General features: G+C 44.5%; 1 protein-coding gene across 2 annotated transcripts; it reads right to left on the bottom strand.

Moving 5' to 3' along the window:
- Positions 1–888: 888 nt before the first annotated feature.
- Positions 889–18,926, bottom strand: tars3 (threonyl-tRNA synthetase 3; the record flags this gene model as incomplete). Of its 2 annotated transcripts, XM_080538916.1 has the most annotated exons (19): positions 889–1,483; positions 2,042–2,156; positions 2,267–2,339; positions 2,434–2,538; positions 3,072–3,172; positions 3,319–3,396; positions 3,693–3,830; positions 3,931–4,093; positions 6,891–7,057; positions 7,437–7,535; positions 8,275–8,421; positions 9,592–9,670; positions 9,943–10,007; positions 10,161–10,278; positions 11,392–11,513; positions 11,628–11,751; positions 17,689–17,879; positions 18,053–18,163; positions 18,549–18,926. In XM_080538916.1, the coding sequence occupies 19 exons, from the start codon at positions 18,924–18,926 to the stop codon at positions 1,335–1,337; spliced, it is 2,523 nt and encodes an 840-aa protein (XP_080395042.1). In that variant the 3' UTR covers positions 889–1,334. The 2 variants fall into 2 exon arrangements, with proteins under 2 accessions (XP_080395042.1, XP_080395043.1); XM_080538917.1 differs by lacking the exons at positions 889–1,483; positions 2,042–2,156; positions 2,267–2,339 and having other exon boundaries at positions 2,484–2,621.
- Positions 18,927–19,131: the final 205 nt, after the last annotated feature.

Raw genomic sequence — 19,131 nt, 5'->3', positions numbered from 1 at the left:
ATTTCAGAAAACTTGTAATACAAAAAATAATTGTCTTAATGTAAGTGATTAACTGGGCAAGTTTCATAGTGATAGCTATTAGTTAATTTTTTCCCCTATTCACCTGCCTTAAAGGTTACAGGTATTTGGGATTTGGCCCTCTGGTAAAAAAAAAAACGGGATTTTGGGGAGGGACCTGGAGGCTAAATTTTTCATAAAAGGTCCCTAGAAGTCAAATAAATCATCAAAACATGTTAGCCAGAGAGTGGTCACGGAATTTTGGTTTTGGACCCTACTATAAGCCTCAAGAATAGAAAGGCCAGATTAGACTTTGCGAAAAAACATTCAACCTGTACCAGAATGATGGGAAGAAAAAAGTATGGAGAAAGCTTGGAACGGCTCATGATCCGACGCATACCATATCATCTGTAAAACACGGTGGAGGCAGTGTGATGACATGGGCATGCATGGCTTCCAATGGCACTGGGTCACTAGTGTTTATTGATGATGTGACAGAAGACAGAAGCAGACAGATGAATTCTGAAGTGTTTAGGGATATTCTGTCTGTTCAGATTCAGACAAATTCAGCAAAGTTGATGGGATGGCACTTCACAATACAGATGGACAACGATCCAAAACATACTGTGTAAGCAACCCAGGAGTTTTTTTAAGGCAAAGAAGTGGAATATTCTGCAATGGCCGAGTCAATCACCTGATCTCAACCTGATCGAGCATGCATTTCACTTGCTGAAGACAAAACTAAAGGCAGAAAGACCCACGAACAAACAACAACTGAAGACTGCTGTAGTAAAGACCTGGCAAAGCATCACAAAGTAGGAAACTCAGCATTTGGTGATGTTCTAGATTATACGATAATGGAATGAAAAGTTGCAAAAAACTTGAGGCAGTATTTTATTTCAAGTCAATGCAATTCAACAATGGGACAGAGCTCATTCCAATCATACTTTTCGTTGATATTTCATTAAGAACAGGACGTCTTTTTCTTCAACCTCCAACAAATTAATTGTCTTACCATCTCATTCTTGTACTACATAGCCATTCTATCCTGCCGATTAGTGTTATAAAACCGTCACAAAAGGCACCAAATAAATATAGTTATTTCTCAGTCAAACATAGCGTTTCCTTCATAGTGACTAATGAAACTCGGACAGTGAGTTTCAAGCAGGCGACTAGACACATCTTCAACCTCTCTCTTGTTACCTACAAAAGTACATCTCCATACCAGTTTAACTTCACCATTAACATTTCCGTGACTAAACCTCCCAACTCCCTCCCCCTTGCGCACCAGCACATAAGATATCCCCTTTTGTGTAGTTTTGATTGCATCAGTCTCTTCAGAACTCCTCCTCTGCACTCCGGCAACGGGACTCTTTCAGCAGGGTCAGGCGAGCCAGCACGTCCTGGACGGAGAGCTCTCCATGGACTTTGTTGTCCCTCGTACGCACGTTCACACTGTTAGTCAACTTCTCCTTCTCGCCGACCACTGCCAAGACATGACACACAGCACAGCAGCTCAACACAGAGCCGAATCTCCACCAAACACACCCTACCCCAACACATTTTACAATACAATCTCATTGGTGTTGAGCAAAATCATCATATTTAGCTACATGAGGATATTTGAATGTTGTTGTTTTTTTGGGGGTGGAGGTGATTTACTGACAAGTGGCGACATTCTAATAAAGTAAAATGAATAAATGAGAGAATGGACCTATCGCTAAGCCACGGCCCCTTAAAACTCAGACAAACAAACAACGCTTCACTGACAGTGACTGACTGACCGACCGTGACTGAATGACATACAATGGCGGGAGTTGGCAAATTTCAGATTTACCACAGCAAGTAATAGACATGTTTTTTTTAAAGACCATAAGAATATTTTGTCTAGAAGCTTTTCACCATCAGATATTAGCAAGTTGTTTGTCCGAGTTTTCTACCTGTTGTGACTTTTGCTGTGATATGATTGGACAATTTCTATTTTGGGCCGTGGCTTAGCGATAGGTCCATTGTCAAGACAGTTGTCAACAGAGGTTTTTCTTACCTAGAATGAAGTTATACTGTGCTAACTGGGCATTGCGGATTTTCTTGTTGAGCAGGCAACCGGAATCAAGGTCGGCGTCTGCCATGAAGCCAGCCTCAACAAACTGCTTACACACCTGAAAGAACCATTAAGTCTTGTTCACCGACTCCTGTCAGGTATATTCATGAACAATAGAATATGTAATTAGGACAGGTTGCTGAGCGAGAAACGGAGAAACAACCTTACCTTTTTGGCATATTCTTCAAGGGAGGGGTTAACAGGCACAAACATCACCTGACGTGGGGAGAGCCAGAGCGGCCTAAAGGAGGGACGCAAGATGAACACTTAACACCTGTACGTTCTGAACTCACTTGAGAGCATAACAAAACAGTTTCTGCCTGAGTCTGACTGACCATTTCCCTGCGTAGTTCTCAGTAAGAATGGCTATCATCCTCTCCACAGAGCCCAGGATGGCACGATGGATGATGACCGGCCTGTCCTTGTCATCCCCGTCCTTCCTGCAGGTCGACAGGGTCATCGTCATGGCCACATTAGTCAAAGCTCGGTCACATGCAACATCATCCCCAACATCATCCCCTCCCTTAAAGAAAAAATGCAGGTTGAGAGAGGACACTGGCGTTGCTTGTTTTCGCCGCTTTTCCGCCCGAAATCTAGATATACTTGCAGTATACAGAGTAGATTGTCCTACAATGACACTTAGATTTAGTTTTAGTAATCAAAAAATGTATTACGGTAGACCCCTATACTTTGTTTTATTTCTTTCTTTATATTTTACTGCTCAATCTTTTCAGTTTGTAAAGTGTCTGAGTGTCTAGAAAAGCGCTATATAAGTCTAATGTATTATTATCATCTCAGTTACACAACTGTTTGATTATAGCTTTTACAGTCCTTCCGCCTACTGTTTACACAATAACACTCACAGTGTACAGGAGAGAAATGTTGCTTAAGGTGGGATTCGTGAGTAATCTTGAGTAAGCTATACACAGGATACAGGCTCAGCATTGTGTCACAAATTGATTAGGTGACTCACCCCACAAAGGTCAGATTGAAGCGGATGGGAAGCTGAAAGTCCAGCTGAATGGTTGCACATTGATGATACCGCCCTATAGCGTCTTTGATCTTAATGTCAATCTGAAACGGCAGAGAGAAAGTATTACATTTAATTAAAGTTCTGGACCGTAATCAATTGAAGTTTTTTTAATTTATATATATATATATATTATTTAGATTTTTTTAAAGAAGAAAAAATTACAATAATTAAATATAATAACGCAAACCTTGGGCCCGTAAAAAGCACCGTCTCCTGGGTTTAGTTTCCATGGTTCCCCAAATTCATTGAGACTGTTCTCCAGTTGCTACCAAACAGAGAGAATATATATAAGATATCATTTAAATCTAAAATACCCTGGGCAATTTGGACCAAAATCGAAAATGATGAGTGTCATTTGGCAATTTGGACCAAAAAATAGGTGTAATTTTCTTTTGAAAAAATTACAACGCTCCAAAAGACATGAATCAAATACAATAAAAAGACAAAATGATACATGAAGCCATTCTGTTGAGTGGCCAATGTGTTATTTCTAAGAGCTCATGAAATAGAAATGGAGAGTAAATAATAGTATGACTGGTGAACTTTGAACTCTTGCTGTACCTTCTCAGCCTGGTTCCAGACAGCGATGTCCCCCAGATACTTCTCTGGGCGGGTGGAGAGGTGCAGCTGGAACGAGAACCCAAAGACGTCGTAGACACAGCGGAGGAAGTCCAGACAGCCCTTCATCTCAGACTCGATCTGCAGGAGAGAGAGGAGGGGCTGTGGATCACCTCAATGCTACAGAAGTAAAAACACACTTTTAGGTTCCTCTTCGGTAGCCGTGGGGCGGCCTGGTCACCTGTTCCATGGTGCAGAAGATATGAGCGTCATCCTGCTCGAAACGGCGCACCCTGGTGAGGCCGGTCAGGGTGCCTGAGAGCTCGTTGCGATGGAGCACACCAAAATCAGCCAGCCTCAGGGGCAGCTCCCGCCAGGAGCGAGGCCTATGGCTGAACATCAGGCTGGAGGGGGAAGAAGAGGGGAGGAATTAGGAGAGAGAGAGAGAGAGAGAGAAAGAGGGTAATGACTGACGAATAGTAGTCTGTCCTCCATTCCTCGCATTCTCATCCCTCGCTTCCTTCTCAAAACAGGAGAAGATCTAGAGAAGATCTTCCCTTTGGTATGCAAGGCTTTTTGAGAAGGAGCTGAGGACGTGTGGAATAAAGTACTACAACACTATTGGGACACACAACCTAGGTATGCAGTTGAAGCAATAGGAGTTGTTGCTTAAAAGCTTTGAAAGTCAAAAGGTGAAGAGCATTACATTTTTGACATTTAGCTTTGACATTTATCCAAAGTACATTTGTCTAAAGTAAGTGATAATCATCTATACATCAGTCATCATAAGAAAGAAAAAAATTATGGTTGAACCAGGGGCCATTGGCATTCACAATGCTAGAAGGAGAAAGGATTACTTTTTAGGATTATTTTTTTGGGCCAAAACCTCATGCAATAATCTGATTATATGAGCCATACATACAGCGAACCCCTGCCCAACTGGCTACATTGGTTTTAGCGGTGGTACAGCACCACTGAACATGTCCCCAGTCTGAGGTGTAATAATAATAATAATAATAATACATTTTATTTATAAAAGCACTTTACATATACAATCTCAGAGTGCTACAACACAGTAAGATAAAGCAAAAAACATTCAATTAAAAGGCTAAAAAAAGGCTCTATTAAAAAGGTGAGTTTTAAGGCCTCGTTTAAAAGCATCCACAGACTGTGGTGCCCTTAGGTGGTCAGGGAGAGCATTCCACAGCCTGGGAGCAGCCGAGCAGAAGGCCCGATCTCCCATCGTGCGGAGCTTGGTCCTGGGGGTCTTGAGGAGGTTGGTGGCAGTAGAACGGAGGGTGCGTGAGGAGGTCTGAGGGGTATGGAGGAGTTCCTTGAGGTAGGGGGGGGCAGTTCCATGGATGCACTGGTGGGTGAGGAGGGAGACCTTGAATTCAATTCTGAGGGAGACGGGGAGCCAGTGAAGTGATTTGAGGATGGGGGTGATGTGATCATATTTGCGCACCCTCATCAGGATCCTAGCAGCGCTGTTCTGGATGTATTGAAGTTTCTGGAGGCAGCTGCTAGGAATCCCGATGAGGAGTGCGTTGCAGTAGTCCAGTCTGGAGGAGACAAAGGCGTGGACGAGCTTCTCTGCATCTGCCAGAGTGAGTGCAGGACGGAGTTTGGCAATGTTCCTTAAGTGAAAAAAAGCTGTTTTGGATATGTTTGATGTGGGTCTCGTAGGTGAGGTGAGGGTCCATTTTTACGCCCAGGTTGGTAACAGATGAGGAGAGGGGAATGTTCTGGCCAGAGAAGGTGATGCTGGTGATGGTGGATGACCGGACCTGGTGTGGTGTGCCGACTAGGATGGCTTCAGTCTTGGAGCTGTTGAGTTGTAGGAAGTTGAGCTTCATCCACGCCTCTATCTCCTCCAGGCAGGTGGTTAGTGTGGATAGTGGCAGGGGTGCAGAGGAGGTGGGGTTGACTCTGAGGTAGAGCTGTGTGTCATCCGCATAGCAATGAAATGACATTCCATGCCTGCGGATGACACAGCCAAGGGGGAGCATGTATAGTGTGAACAGGGTGGGGCCCAGCACCGAGCCTTGGGGGACACCGCAGGTGACGTTGTGGGTGTGGGATTTCGCCTTTCCCAGGGTGACGTGCTCAGTTCTGCCAGTGAGGTATGAGGTGAACCAGTTGTGGACGGTGTCAGAGAGGCCAATGGTGGAGTGCGGACGGTGAAGGAGGATGTTGTGGTCCACGGTGTCAAAAGCTGCTGTTAAATCCAGGAGAATGAGGAGGGATGGGGAGCCAGTATCTGTTGTCATCAGGAGGTCGTTGGTGACCCTGACCAGAGCCGTTTCCGTGCTGTGGCGAGGGCGGAAGCCGGACTGAAAAAACTCAAGGAGGTGGTTTTCATTTAGGTGATCCTTAAGTTTAGCAGCAACTACTCTCTCTAGTACCTTGGATAAAAAAGGAAGGTTGGAGATGGGCCTGTGGTTGGCGAGGACTTCTGGGTCTAAGGTGGGTTTCTTGAGAAGTGGTCTGATGACAGCAGTTTTCAGCGCAGATGGGACATGGCCGGTCTGGAGGGAGTGGTTGATGATCTTGGTGATGAGAGGACTTATTGCGGAGAGATTGGACTTCACCAGGGCTGTGGGGAAGGGGTCCGGGGCGCAGGTGGAAGGCTTCATCGTCCTAATGATGTCCTCAACCTCTCGCTGTGTGATGGCCGAAAAACAGGAGAGAGGTTGGGCAATCCCAGGCTGTGGGTCGGCAGTCGGGACATTTAGGACGACAGAGCTGGAGAGGAGGTGTACGTCAACAGCAGGGACAAGCACAAGAGAAAGGGAGGGGGGGGGGGCTGCCACTTACAAAATGCCCTCCTGGATGATGAACACCTAAAAAGGTTTTTCATTATTCTCTATTTTTACACTAGGTCATATGATTTTTGTTTTTTTATCGTTAGCCATGTCACGTTACGAACGTGTGGGGCTAGGTAGCACTCATGCCGGGATCAGCCTACTTCGCCAGATGTTATGCATGTGGGGCGCTTGGTGGCGTAGCACACTGAGGCCATGTAATCGCAGGGTCTAACGGTTCCGGCCGTCGCCATATCCTGCATGTCACCCCTCCTCTCTCTCACCCATCCTTCCTGTCAATCTCTACTGTCTCTATCCCAATAAAGCAGAAATGACCTAAAACATATATATGAACATTTTAAATGAATAGATTTTATGCATGTAAACCAGCCCCTACCAGTGTCCAGGACAATTCATGGGCTTCAGCGCAAAGATGTCCTGCTCCACAGGGAAGGAGAACATGTTCTCGCTGTAGTGCTGCCAGTGGCCTGACGTCTCCCACAGCTTGCTGTTGTAGATGTTGGGGGAGGCTACTTCCTGGAATCCTCTTCGACAGTACTCCTCCTGAACAGTTGCCATAGAACCACACGAGGGAGTAAAGACAAAAAAACCTGGCCACATTCAACTCCAGCAACTCTTGGGGGATTTACATAATACCATACGATGCTGGCTTGGATTTGTTCCTTTCACATTTTCCTAACATTGTTAACATAGCAACTACAGCGGAATGCGTAACCAGGTCAGCTCCGTTATGGCGCAGCCCTATGGTGTGATTAATGGTTTAATCTCTGCCAAAATACATATGGTACAGTACAGTGCATATGCTGTAATTGTGAATTCTACAGGTGAGTCATTGTTGACATAATGAGATAATAAGTCACTTGGCAGAAGCTGGTGTGAGCGGGGCACTGACGCTGTCTAACGTTACACTGTCTAACCTTACCCTGATGAACTCAGTGAGGGTGTTGTAGAGGTAGGCTCCGCGCGGCAAGAAGAAACAGCTGCCAGGGCTCAGGTCATGGAAGAAGAACAGTTCCTGTTCCTGCATAAACACAAACAGAAGTAGTAGAAGAAGAAGAAGAAGCTTAATGACTTCACAAATACAATACTCAGGCGCCCCAGTTACAGCACAAACACTGAGACAGCTCTGCCACTCTGCAGGGAACGGTATCCTCATAACACACGCCAGCAAATCTGTCCTGGAACGGCTCCCACAGACCGCCTTCCCAATTTCCATAACGTGTACATCTTCTTTTTTAAATGGATGGGATCGCCTCAGAGACAGTGACATCTTTGAAACTGCATGACTCTGTCGCCTCCCTCCCGTCTGTGTTGTCCAACAATGGGAAAGTGTTGGTGAAAGGCTTAATATGGAGAAGCGCATACTGATCAGCTTGTATGTAGGGGGGCTCCCGCAGGGAAAATAGATGGAGTCAGGCTGGGGACCAGCTGGAGCTTACATATTACTCACTAACCCCCATGATGTTCCCATAGACACACAGCGCCCCCTGGTGAACAAACCCAGTAACACAGGGCTTTACGTTTATTTAATAATAATAATAATAATAATAATAATAATAATAATAATAATAATAATAATACTACATTAGACTTATATAGCACTTTTCTAGACACTAGCAAGCACACATAATACAACATACTATGTTTGATACCATTACATGCATTACATGGTATAATGAAAAATAAATGGAATCATCATCTGTGTCATTATTTGTGGGCTGCTTTTACCTCTGACACGTGTGTACAGAACGCTGACTCACCTTGCCAATCTTACGATGGTCTCTGTTCCTGGCTTCCTCCTGGAAGCGTTCCCACTCCTTCAGCATTTTGGAGTCTGGGAAGGAGATGCCATAGATGCGCTGCAGGGTCTCCATGTCCGAGCGGCCCTCCCAGTACGTTGACGAGTTCTGTTGAGATGAGAGTTGAGTTAAAGGGGCACTTCACAGATTTTTTTAACATCATATTCAATGTCACCATCAGTAGCCAATGTACATGTGAAAACGGTGATATTCTATGTTTCCAAGTCAAAAATATAAGAGAAAAGGTCCTAAGGAAATGACTCCCTATTGGCGCTTTTCCATTGACCAGACCGGTATGGCACGGCACGCATTTTGTATCCTACCCGTACCGTACTTTCAGAAACGCTTCTCCATTATACACAACAGACCAGGAGCGAGTAGGAGGAGTTAAGTGTCATAAAAGCACTTCACTTTAATAAGTGTGCTATACAGCTCAACAGGGGGAAATGCAATAAGAATTATGTCAAAATGCAGCACTATCATGCACAGATCAGCCTTAAAACATGTGACGTTAGATATATAACGTTAGACAGGGAGCGATGTATTTCTACGGAAAGGCGGTGCTTGACGCTTCCATTGGACTGATGCCAGGGCGCTCATACAATCTCCGCGTTTGTTGCAGAGGAACAGGGCACCCTGTGACAAACGCGCATATATGAGTGCTCCCGTGTTTTGCTGGTAGTCTTTATTTATACAGCATATGGATGTTACTTGCCACTTTCATAATTGTATTTAGCCTGTATAGCACAAGTCATGCATTGAATGTAACCTCAAGTGCAGCTGAACAGTATTAAGTAAACCACAATACATGTGTGGGTGTCCGTGTCATCGTTATCGAAAAATGCACCCAATCGCCGACCACACGACTCCAAGAACGATGTTGAATTTAGCTAAACTAAATGTTGAAATAGCAGTAATACCACGTTCATTGATAAAATGACATAAGGGATGGAAAGGGGGGATGGCAGTTTTAGAAGGGGGATGATGAAGCGCGCTGGACTGTGGAACGGTCTAGCATAGGCACAGCATGGAGGCTAAAACCAGCACGGGTACTTGGTCCTGGTACGGCTCGGTTGGCAGTGGAGAAAGCAAAACAAATCGGGCTCACATGGTACGGTACGGTAGTGGAAAAGCGCCATGACACTGTAAGGTCCTGGAGCTAATGAATACAAGGTTAAAATCTGTCCCTAAGTGTTGATGTGTCAGGTCATAGCTGAGGAGATGCTGAGGGCTTGTCCAGCTGAGGAGACAACACTGTGCTCTGTGTGCCTCACATACCTTATAGATCTTCATGGCTTTGATCTTCCCAGTGTGCCTGACATGGGGCCCTCGACACAGGTCTATCAGAGGACCACATCTAAAACACAACATAATACAGAACGCTTCGGCTTAGAACTACATTGGAAGTCAGTGTTAATGTGTTGTCCTCAGGGGCTTGTACCTTATAAATTGTACTATTTTATAGACAATCACTCAATCAATCACATCTAAAATGTGATAATAAATGATAGCTACAGCTGGTGATGTTAAACCCATATTTCAAATCGCATTAACAATCTTAATGTGTTATTAATTAATCTTGTCTTTTATTCACAATGTATGTTATACAACTAAACATGAGCTGCTTACCTGTAGACTGTAGTAGTGGGTGTGGTCACTTTCTCATTCAGAATGCGACACTTGAATTTGTTGTACTAAAAACAAACAAAAATAACTGGTCAGAAGCCATGTGTGAGTCATAACCCCAGCGGAAGAGACGCACCCAGAAGGTAAACAAACATTGTGTTATGTACAGTACTCCACTGGAGTGTAGGGCGTGGGGCTAGACTGGAGACTCGTCCTTTCACCTTGAACATCTTCAGCAGAGTCTCCTTGCTGATCTCTAGCCTCTCAAAGGGCTGCTTTTCCTTCACCACATTCTTGCAGACCGCTTCCAAGTCCCCAAACTCGGTGCTCGACACACCCCTGCCCAGGACACCAAAACAGAATCAATACATTATCTGGACAAGCACAGTGTCTTGTTGTTCTGTAACTGGGTTATTATGCGCTTATTGAACCTATATACCACATATATGAATGAATACCCCAGTCAGAAACTGTTCGTGCTACTGCTGTTGGGGAAACAGTACAGAAGCCTTGGGGCTAAAACCCAGAGTCTAAAGGGCTCTGCACACAGCGTGCGATTTCTGTTGCGCGTCAACATTCCATTTTGAAGTTTGAATGGAAGTCTATGAGAACATCGCATTTCAACACACACGGCCCCGATTTTAATCGCACGGCGAAAATTCGATTCCATTCATTTTGAATGGGAAAAAGCACAAATTTGACAGTGCGACAAAACTCGCACGCCGTGTGCTTTGTCCCATTCAAAATGAATGGAATCGAATTTTCGCCGTGCGATTAAAATCGGGGCCGTGTGTGTTGAAATGCGATGTTCTCATAGACTTCCATTCAAACTTCAAAATGGAATGTTGACGCGCAACAGAAATCGCACGCTGTGTGCAGAGCCCTTAACAAACAGCTATTTCCCCCAAGCAACCAGGCTCCTGGGGAAATGCACTGGAAGGGTGCAAGGGTCTGCCACCCCTCAGCCAACCCCATGCTCACTGCAGAAATTAACATATTGCAGCAGAAAAAATACTACACACTACTAGATTACTTGTATACTATTGGACTAATTTACTACTGTATTGTATTATATTGCATTTCATATCATCGTACTCTGCACAGCATTTTTTGCACTATTGAAGCCGCTGTAAAATCCATCACTTTATTACTTTGTCAATGTAGGGTTACTTTGTTTTACTTACTTACGTTACTTATTATTATTGTGTTACTATTGTGTTTTGTATCTAAATGCTGCAATGTCAATGTTGAGGAACCAAAGCCAAAGAATTGTACTTGTGTACTTGTACAGTAAGATGTAATAAAAGTGATTCTGATACTGACCCATCAACAAAAAAACGTGCATTCTATTTTTGGCCGCTCCATATCTTTTACATCCTCACTACTCTGAAAATCAGACAGGAAGGTGGAAATCAGACAGGAAGCTGCATGTAAACAATGACAGGTGCTCACCGCCCATCAAGGAACATGTCATAGTAGAAGCCATTCTCGATGGGCGGTCCATAGCACAAGCAGCCGCCATAGAAGCCCTCCATGGCCTCCCCCAGGATGTGTGCGCTGGAGTGCCAGTACACCTGAAACATGGAAACAGTAACACACCATCTCAGTTACTACCTCCAAGAGAAGAGCTCTGGAGAGAGAGAGGAGGGAGTACGTTGGCCTAGAGGGCACAGTCTGAGTCTACTCACTGCCTGGGCATCATCATTGTCAAAGCGCAGGATCTCCAGTGAGCCGTCCTTCTCCAAAGGTCTGTCCAGGTCCCACAGCTCCCCGTTCACCCGCGCGATCACAGCGTTGTCAGCCAAGCCCTGGCTGAGAGAGAGGCCAAAATATCCAAACACGGTTCTCATATACGCTGATACAAACCATTATTGATAGAGGGGGAAGACAAATGTCTCGCTCAGTGACATAACTGTAGCATTGTCCAATTTGTGACTAAGTTTAGAAGACTTTAGGCTATATACCTATAGAGGCAAAAGATCAGGACATCCTCACTTTAACGATAATAATACACATATGAAGTTTCTAATGTCACTACACATCCATTAAACATCACAAATTGTCAATGTAAATAAAAGGCATATACCGTATTTTCCGCACTATAAGGCGCACTTAAAAGCCCAAAAAAAATAAAAATAACGACAGTGCGCCTTATAATCCGGAGCGCCTTATATATGGATCAAAATGTAAAAATTACATGACCAATATATATTTTTTAATAATAATAAAATGTTTCAGTACGACTGGTAAACTACAAAGCCGCACCGCTTGCAGCATTACGGTAATCAGTAAACGACGGCCGCCATCTTGGAATCTCCGCGAATGCTATGCTATTGTTATGCTATCATGTGCTCTGAATGGATGCCGTACTCACCCAACTGTTCAATTCGGACACTGAAGAAGAATAATTCAAGGGATTCGTGGACGAGGAATGAACTGAAAAAGTGAGCTTTACGTGTTATACATAACTGAACAATGTTGAGTTATGCACTAACGTTTGATTTAGTGGTATCAGACTGTTTCTTTTACTACGTGTTTACTGAAATAACGTTTGAATGTTTGACTGAATTGAATTAATGAACATCTCATCCCTCTGTCTCCATGTCATTGTAGAACACCCATGCCTTTGTAATGTGAAGCTTGAGGTCTACAAAGACAAAGACATCTTAAATGAAGGAGGAGAACCTGACGAGACGGAGGATAACATCCTGTCCTTTTCTTCACAGTTGCCCGTGTATCATAGGCTTTAGATTTTGAACTTAAGATCACTCTGATCATTACGTTGTTATGAACCCCAAGAGAAGAGAGAACATTATCGATGGCAGTAGATACGTTTCCGACGACACAGTATACCTAACGACAATACTATCAGACTGTTTCTTTTACTACGTGTTTACTGAATCAGGGAAAAGTTCCCCTCCACGTTTGGGAGAAGAGTGAACAAGGCTGGGAGATATTGTTAATATTGTTAATATGTTATTGTTAATATTGTTAATATGCACATTAACGTTTGAACAACGTTACCATGGGAGTGAACGGAGTTGTCAGAACGCTTAATAAAGTTTGACTTTATCTGACTGTGTTGTTGACATTCCCTTTAGCACAGCTCCATCTAGTGGATGCATAACGCAACCCCAGTAAAAAAAAAAAAACGACAGTGCGCCTTATAATCCGGTGCGCCCTATATATGAAAACATTTCTAAAATAGGCCATTCATTGAAGGTGCGCCTTATAATCCGGTGCGCCTTATAGTGCGGAAAATACGGTAAGTGGTATGCAACAAACACACACACACACACACACACACACACACACACACACACACACACACACACACATTTTAAATGCTTTATTTATGTCCACATAAAAATTGTACAATATCTAAAGGACATAAATACAATCAGTGCATTTTGACATTATGGAAACAGTCAGTTACAGTAGTGCTGAGCCAACAACCAGTTATGCCTACACATAGGATGTTATTCACACCAAATGCTGATTACAGTGGATTGACAGATACAGTATCAAAACTGTACAACAGACAGTATCCAGCTCATGGGTACAAGAAGCACCGCCTTCTCCATATTGAGTGGCTGCCAATAATAGCAGATACTGAGCAGTACTTTGCTAACTGTTTGGTCCTTCTCTTAGATCATCGTTTCTCAACGGGGGCGGTACCGCCCCCCAGGAGGCGTTCAGACAACATCGGGGGGCGCTGGAACAAATATTTTTTAAAGGGGGGCGTTGAGGTGTTCTTTTCTCATGAAAAACAGCTGTCAGCAGTGTTATTACGGGTACGTTCGTAAATGCACGAACGGTCAGTTCGCTCGGACAAACCGTCTTTTCAAAGGTAGTATGGGTAGATCGCATGGCATTGAACAAAACCCAAAAGGAGAAAAATATAAAATAAGTTCGCCTATCATCCATCCTCACTATGGCTTTTGCCACTTGATTGACGTACAGGTAAGCCAGTCTGCGATCTGATCTTTTCACCTAACACACGGTTCACCACGCATGCGCAGTCAACAGCGCCAACTACAAAATACTAAGTACCGGCGAGACTAATTAACTAGTTAGCCTTCCAATTTCTACTATTTACTATGTAATACTAAAGAAAGGGTATACAAATGAGTGGGGAAGCTGGACCAAGTAAGAAACCAATAACGTACAACTTCCATCCAGAATGGGAGGAGGACTTTTTTACACGATGTGATATTGGAAGTGCGTCTGTCTGATCTGCAGATCTACGATGATGGCTGTTTCTATGATGGCTGTTTCTATGATGGCTGTTTTCTATGATGGCTGTTTCTATGATGGCTGTTTGGAAGAAGGGAAATGTGGCAAAAGAGCGAAAACGTACGGCTGTAACGATAGCTTCTTATCGCGTCAGTCACGTTTTTGTTAAACACAAGAAGAAAACAAAGACGGCGAAATTGTGAAAGAAGCGTTTCTCGAGGCTGCAGATTGCCTTTTCGATGACAGATCCACAGTGGCTGATGACACCTTGCAACCAGCTCCTACAGCCCTGACTACTAGAAACTAGCTGCCTCCTCCCAGTGCCAGGTCTCCCACTAAGGTAGAGAAATGCATTTATTTCCTCCTTTCAAACTAGGGAACTACCTGTTTTGTATCTGGTTTACTTTTCTGTTTGTTGGATCAGTAGTTGGCTATGGTACTGCAGACTGGCTGTCTGTGTGTGAGTGAGAGAAAGTGAGTGTGTGTGTGTGTGTGTGTGTGTGTGTGTAAGAGAGAGAGAGAGAGAGAGAGAGAGAGAGAGAGAGAGAGAGAGAGAGAGAGAGAGAGAGAGAGAGAGAGAGAGAGGGGGGGGGGGGGGGGGGGGGGAAGAGAGAGGGAGGGTTTGTGCTATGGCTCCCTATGCAGACTGGCAAATGTGTGTGTGTGTGTGTGTGTGTGTGTGTGTGTGTGTGTATGTGTATGTGTGTGTGTCTGTGTCTGTGTGTCTGTGTGTGTGTGTGTGTGTGTGTGTGTGTGTGTGTGTGTGTGTGTGTGTGTGTGTGAGAATAGCAAAGAGGGAGGGTTTGTGATGGTCTTCTCCTGTGTGGCTGTGTGACAGAGAGAGAGAAAGTGTATTGTACTATGCAGGCTGGGAACTGTGTGTGTGTGTGTGTGTGTGTGTGTGTGTGTGTGTGTGTGTGTGTGTGTGTGTGTGTGTGTGTGTGTGTGTGTTTGTAGTACGTGCGTGTACGTTTGCGATGTTTAAACTAGACTGGTAGATCTTGGCAGACTGGCTACTTGAAAAGTAGATCTTGGTTCAAAAAACTGTGGGCACCCCTGCCTTATACCATACCACCATACCAGAACACCACAGCAGGAACAACCTATCTCAAAAAAGCGATCGTATTGTAATAAACCAGTCCGGAAAGGGCTCTGTCGCTTACCAATAATCGAACCTAGAGAAATCAGCTACGAATGTCCCCTCCCCTCGCAGGTTCATCACAGTATATTACATAAATGTATTACTGTTAAGTGTTGTTGTGGATGTTATCCCTAGTGCCATTCTGAGGTTAGCATTGCGATGTGTTCGTCTTAACGTTTACAAACTAAAATATATGATCACTTTTTTGTGATATGTTGCTCCTCATGTGATGCCCTGGAAACGAACACATAAGCACTCCGAACAGCTGTCAGCGTCTTTTGTTGCTATAGGAAACCACTACTCTGCTTGCGATTGATCAGCTGTCAGCAGTGTTATTACGGGTACGTTCGTAAATGCACGAACGGTCAGTTTGCTCGGGCAAAACCGTGTTTTCAGTCAGAGCACCCATCTCTGAGCGCTCCCAGAGCGCAGAGCTCTGAACTTTGGAACTTTGTTATGTTTTGATATGAGAAATTCGAACTAAGTGGTCAGTTTATGAAAATAATACCATAGAATACTAAATAAAATATCAAAATAATAGCCCCCTAGCGTTTGCCGCCATATTGTGACACCACCACCCCCCCCCCCCAAAGTCCAATCAAAAATGAATAAATATTAGCATCATAAAACAGCAATTTGGCGAAATGCAACACCAGCACACTTAAAAAACAAACAATGTTAGTTGTAGTATACAGTTGTGTAGCCTACTGTTTGTTCTGCACCGGACATGTGTGAAATCGCTGCTGTGTTATTGTTGTTCTGTGATATAACACAGAATATTAGTCAACATTAATATTCAGGGAAGAAAATAAGCCTACTTTTTTTGATGGGGGGCGGTAAGAGACCTGGATAATGGACAGGGGGGCGCTGGCCCAAAATAGGTTGAGAACCACTGTCTTAGATAGACCAGCCATTTGAAGGCCTCTGACAACAAACTTATGAACATGGCCCAGGGGGCCATTCCACTAAAGGTGGATCAGTATAGCGGCGATTGAAATAAATGCGGCGATCAGGCAACTCGAGATTGGAATTCAAGCCTCAGGTGATTCCTCGAACGAGGATCAGGCTTGTGTCATCAGTGTTCACAGAACACCGGCTTACAAATCTTCGATATGGGCGCGTGCACGCAGACATAAAGAGCCCCGAAGAGTCGATCTGTCGAAATGAAGATACTCCACTCTGCAGGGGTCCTACATTTGCGCAGCAAGCAAGAATTATTGATCTTTATGAAGACGGAAAAATAAGATGTAAAATAGTGCAATACTGCCGCAATTAACAAGGCGAGGGAAATGGTTTGGCAAGAAATTGCTGACCGATTAAATGCGTAGGTCATACTAGCCCCAGTTATTGTTATATGTTCATATTTTAATAAATGAATATTACTACTGTGGTGATATCAGCAGCAGGCTACAAACCGTCATATCGCCGCAATGGCCTAGTGGTATCGACCGCTGCCATAGGATTTAATCATAATTTTTGTGGTTCGAATCCCTCTTCAGACGCACTTTTTACTGCATTTCGTTGTCTGAATCTAATCTAAAATCTCATCTAAAAAAGTATGTAGGCTATAAAATTATGGTGCAGGCTAATTTACAAGAACTGACACGATTACAATGGTGTTTGAAGCCTTTGCATGAAATCTTCGGTTAAATGTAAAAAAAAAGAAAAATAATCACTTAGTCAAGTCTCGAACACGCAACCTTTGGAACTCCAGCCGGCTGCCTTAACCACTACGCCAGCCAGACCGCTGTGATGACAGCAATGCAAGTTGACACAATTACTTTTTTTTTACACTCTTTTCTTTATTGATCTATCGATCTATCTATCACACTTTCAAAATATCAAGTTATCTATCACACAATCAAACTATCTATCGATCGATCACACTTTCAAAATATCAAATTATCTATCTATCACACAGTCAACCTATCCATCTATCTATCTCGTGTGAAGTGGGAACTAATATTTCCTAAAAGAGGAACTGTCGTTCGGGGATGTAGTTTCCGCCTGTGAGCCTTTTTTGACGCGGGTCTTACTTTAGCCAGTGTTTTAGCCTGGTCGCGACCAGGCTAATTATATCTGACTCAGAAGGAGCTCAACCAAGCAGCGAATTATTTGAGCCACATTGATGGAACCGAATGCAAGCTAACATTATCGAGGCTTAGAACTTTATCGAGGCTTAGAACTTTATCGAGCTTCGTGGAATAGGCCCCAGGCTGCCAAATATGAAAATTCAATCTGTAGCCCAGTTGTGATATGGCCTGCTCCAGCTGTTGGTACACACACACACACACACACACACACACACACACACACACACACACACACACAGTGATGGCCCCTTGAAGACAAGCTGTAGGTCCCTGGCCTACCTGATGCCACAGGCCAGCTGGTAGGGTGTAGTGACCCAGGCCCGGCCCTCCACCTTGCGGCCGTCCGGCAGCTCCACAGTGATGGGCTCGCTGTCTGCAGCTCTCCTGGCCAGCAGGGCATCGCTCTCCTTCTTCAGCTCCTCATACAACTGCAGACGCTCCGAGATGAACCCAGGCACTTCACGCTTCAGCTGTGAAGAGTTAGCAACACGGAGGATAGCCTGATTTATGTTGGGCAAGGGCAACACAAATTGAGAGGATGTTGTACAACTTTGAAAGGTGGCATGACTGGGGGCACCATACATGGAACTCTTGCTAGATGAGCAAGTGAAGTGGACCTTTTAGATGTCCTGGTCGGTGTTACCTTTCCCGCACCACCCCCTCCTCCTCCACCCTGTGTCTTCTCTGGCTTCTCCTTCTTCTTGTTGTTCTTATCAGCTGGTTTGGACTCGCCACCTGGTTTTGGAGTCGCTACCTGTGGAGTCGCAGACAGTAAATGGGTGTGATGATGACTGACAAATGCACATGCATCATTTACTTGTCAAATGATACATTTCGTTGTATGGTACCTGTACTGTATTAATGACAATAAAGACCATTCATTCATTCACACCATATCGTGCGATTCATTTCGAAATGTGAATCACAAAGCAAGCACAGTTGGATTCTACTCATAACATAATCACACTGTGTGGATTGGGAAAGCTATTTCCAGACACCGGGGGGGGGGGGGGGGCATCATCTGGCAGGTGCTGCTGCCTCGTCGCCCACCACAACACTTGGAGCATTCACTGACAATGAACTAAGGCACACTACCATCTACCATCTACCTCTGACTGCTTAAGCACCGAGGTGGTTACCTTGTGATCAGGACGCTTCTTCGGTGGTTGTTGCTGTTGTTGTTGTTGTTGTTGTTGTTGTTCCTTCTCTGTCTTCTCCTTCTTCTCCGGGCCTTGGACGGACGTGCTCCCGCTGGACTCCTGCTCCTTCTCCTCCAGCTGGATCTCTGCCTCCAGACCCCGGCGGAGGTGCACGAGCCGGTACTTGAGCTTCTCGTTCTCGCTTCGCAGACTCTCGACCTGCGGAGAATTGCTAGCGACAACAGTCCCAACGTCTGGACCAGTAAAGCCGTCACGGAGGCGTTTGATCTCCCGATCGAGGAGCTCTATTTGCTCCTCCTGAGCGGTCAAACGTGCGGCCATGCACTCCGCCATCTTTAAATGACTACTCGCTTTCATCGTCATGCTTTTTAGTTGCAGTAAGGGACTATCATCGTAGTATCGTTGAATGAGAACGGAGTCATAGCGCCCTCTTGCGGATTTATGTTGTAGTTGTCATATTGACTGGCTGGACTTTTTCCAGTAGAGAGCCGACTTCATAATAAAACATACGGGACTACGACTGACCCCTATTTCAATAGGATTGCATGTAATTACAATTGGT

This window comes from Nansenia antarctica (assembly GCF_963989245.1).
Source record: "Nansenia antarctica genome assembly, chromosome: 9".
Taxonomy (NCBI): domain Eukaryota; kingdom Metazoa; phylum Chordata; class Actinopteri; order Argentiniformes; family Microstomatidae; genus Nansenia; species Nansenia antarctica.
The sequence above is the reverse complement of the archived record's forward strand: the minus strand, read 5'-3'. Positions and strand labels throughout refer to the sequence as shown.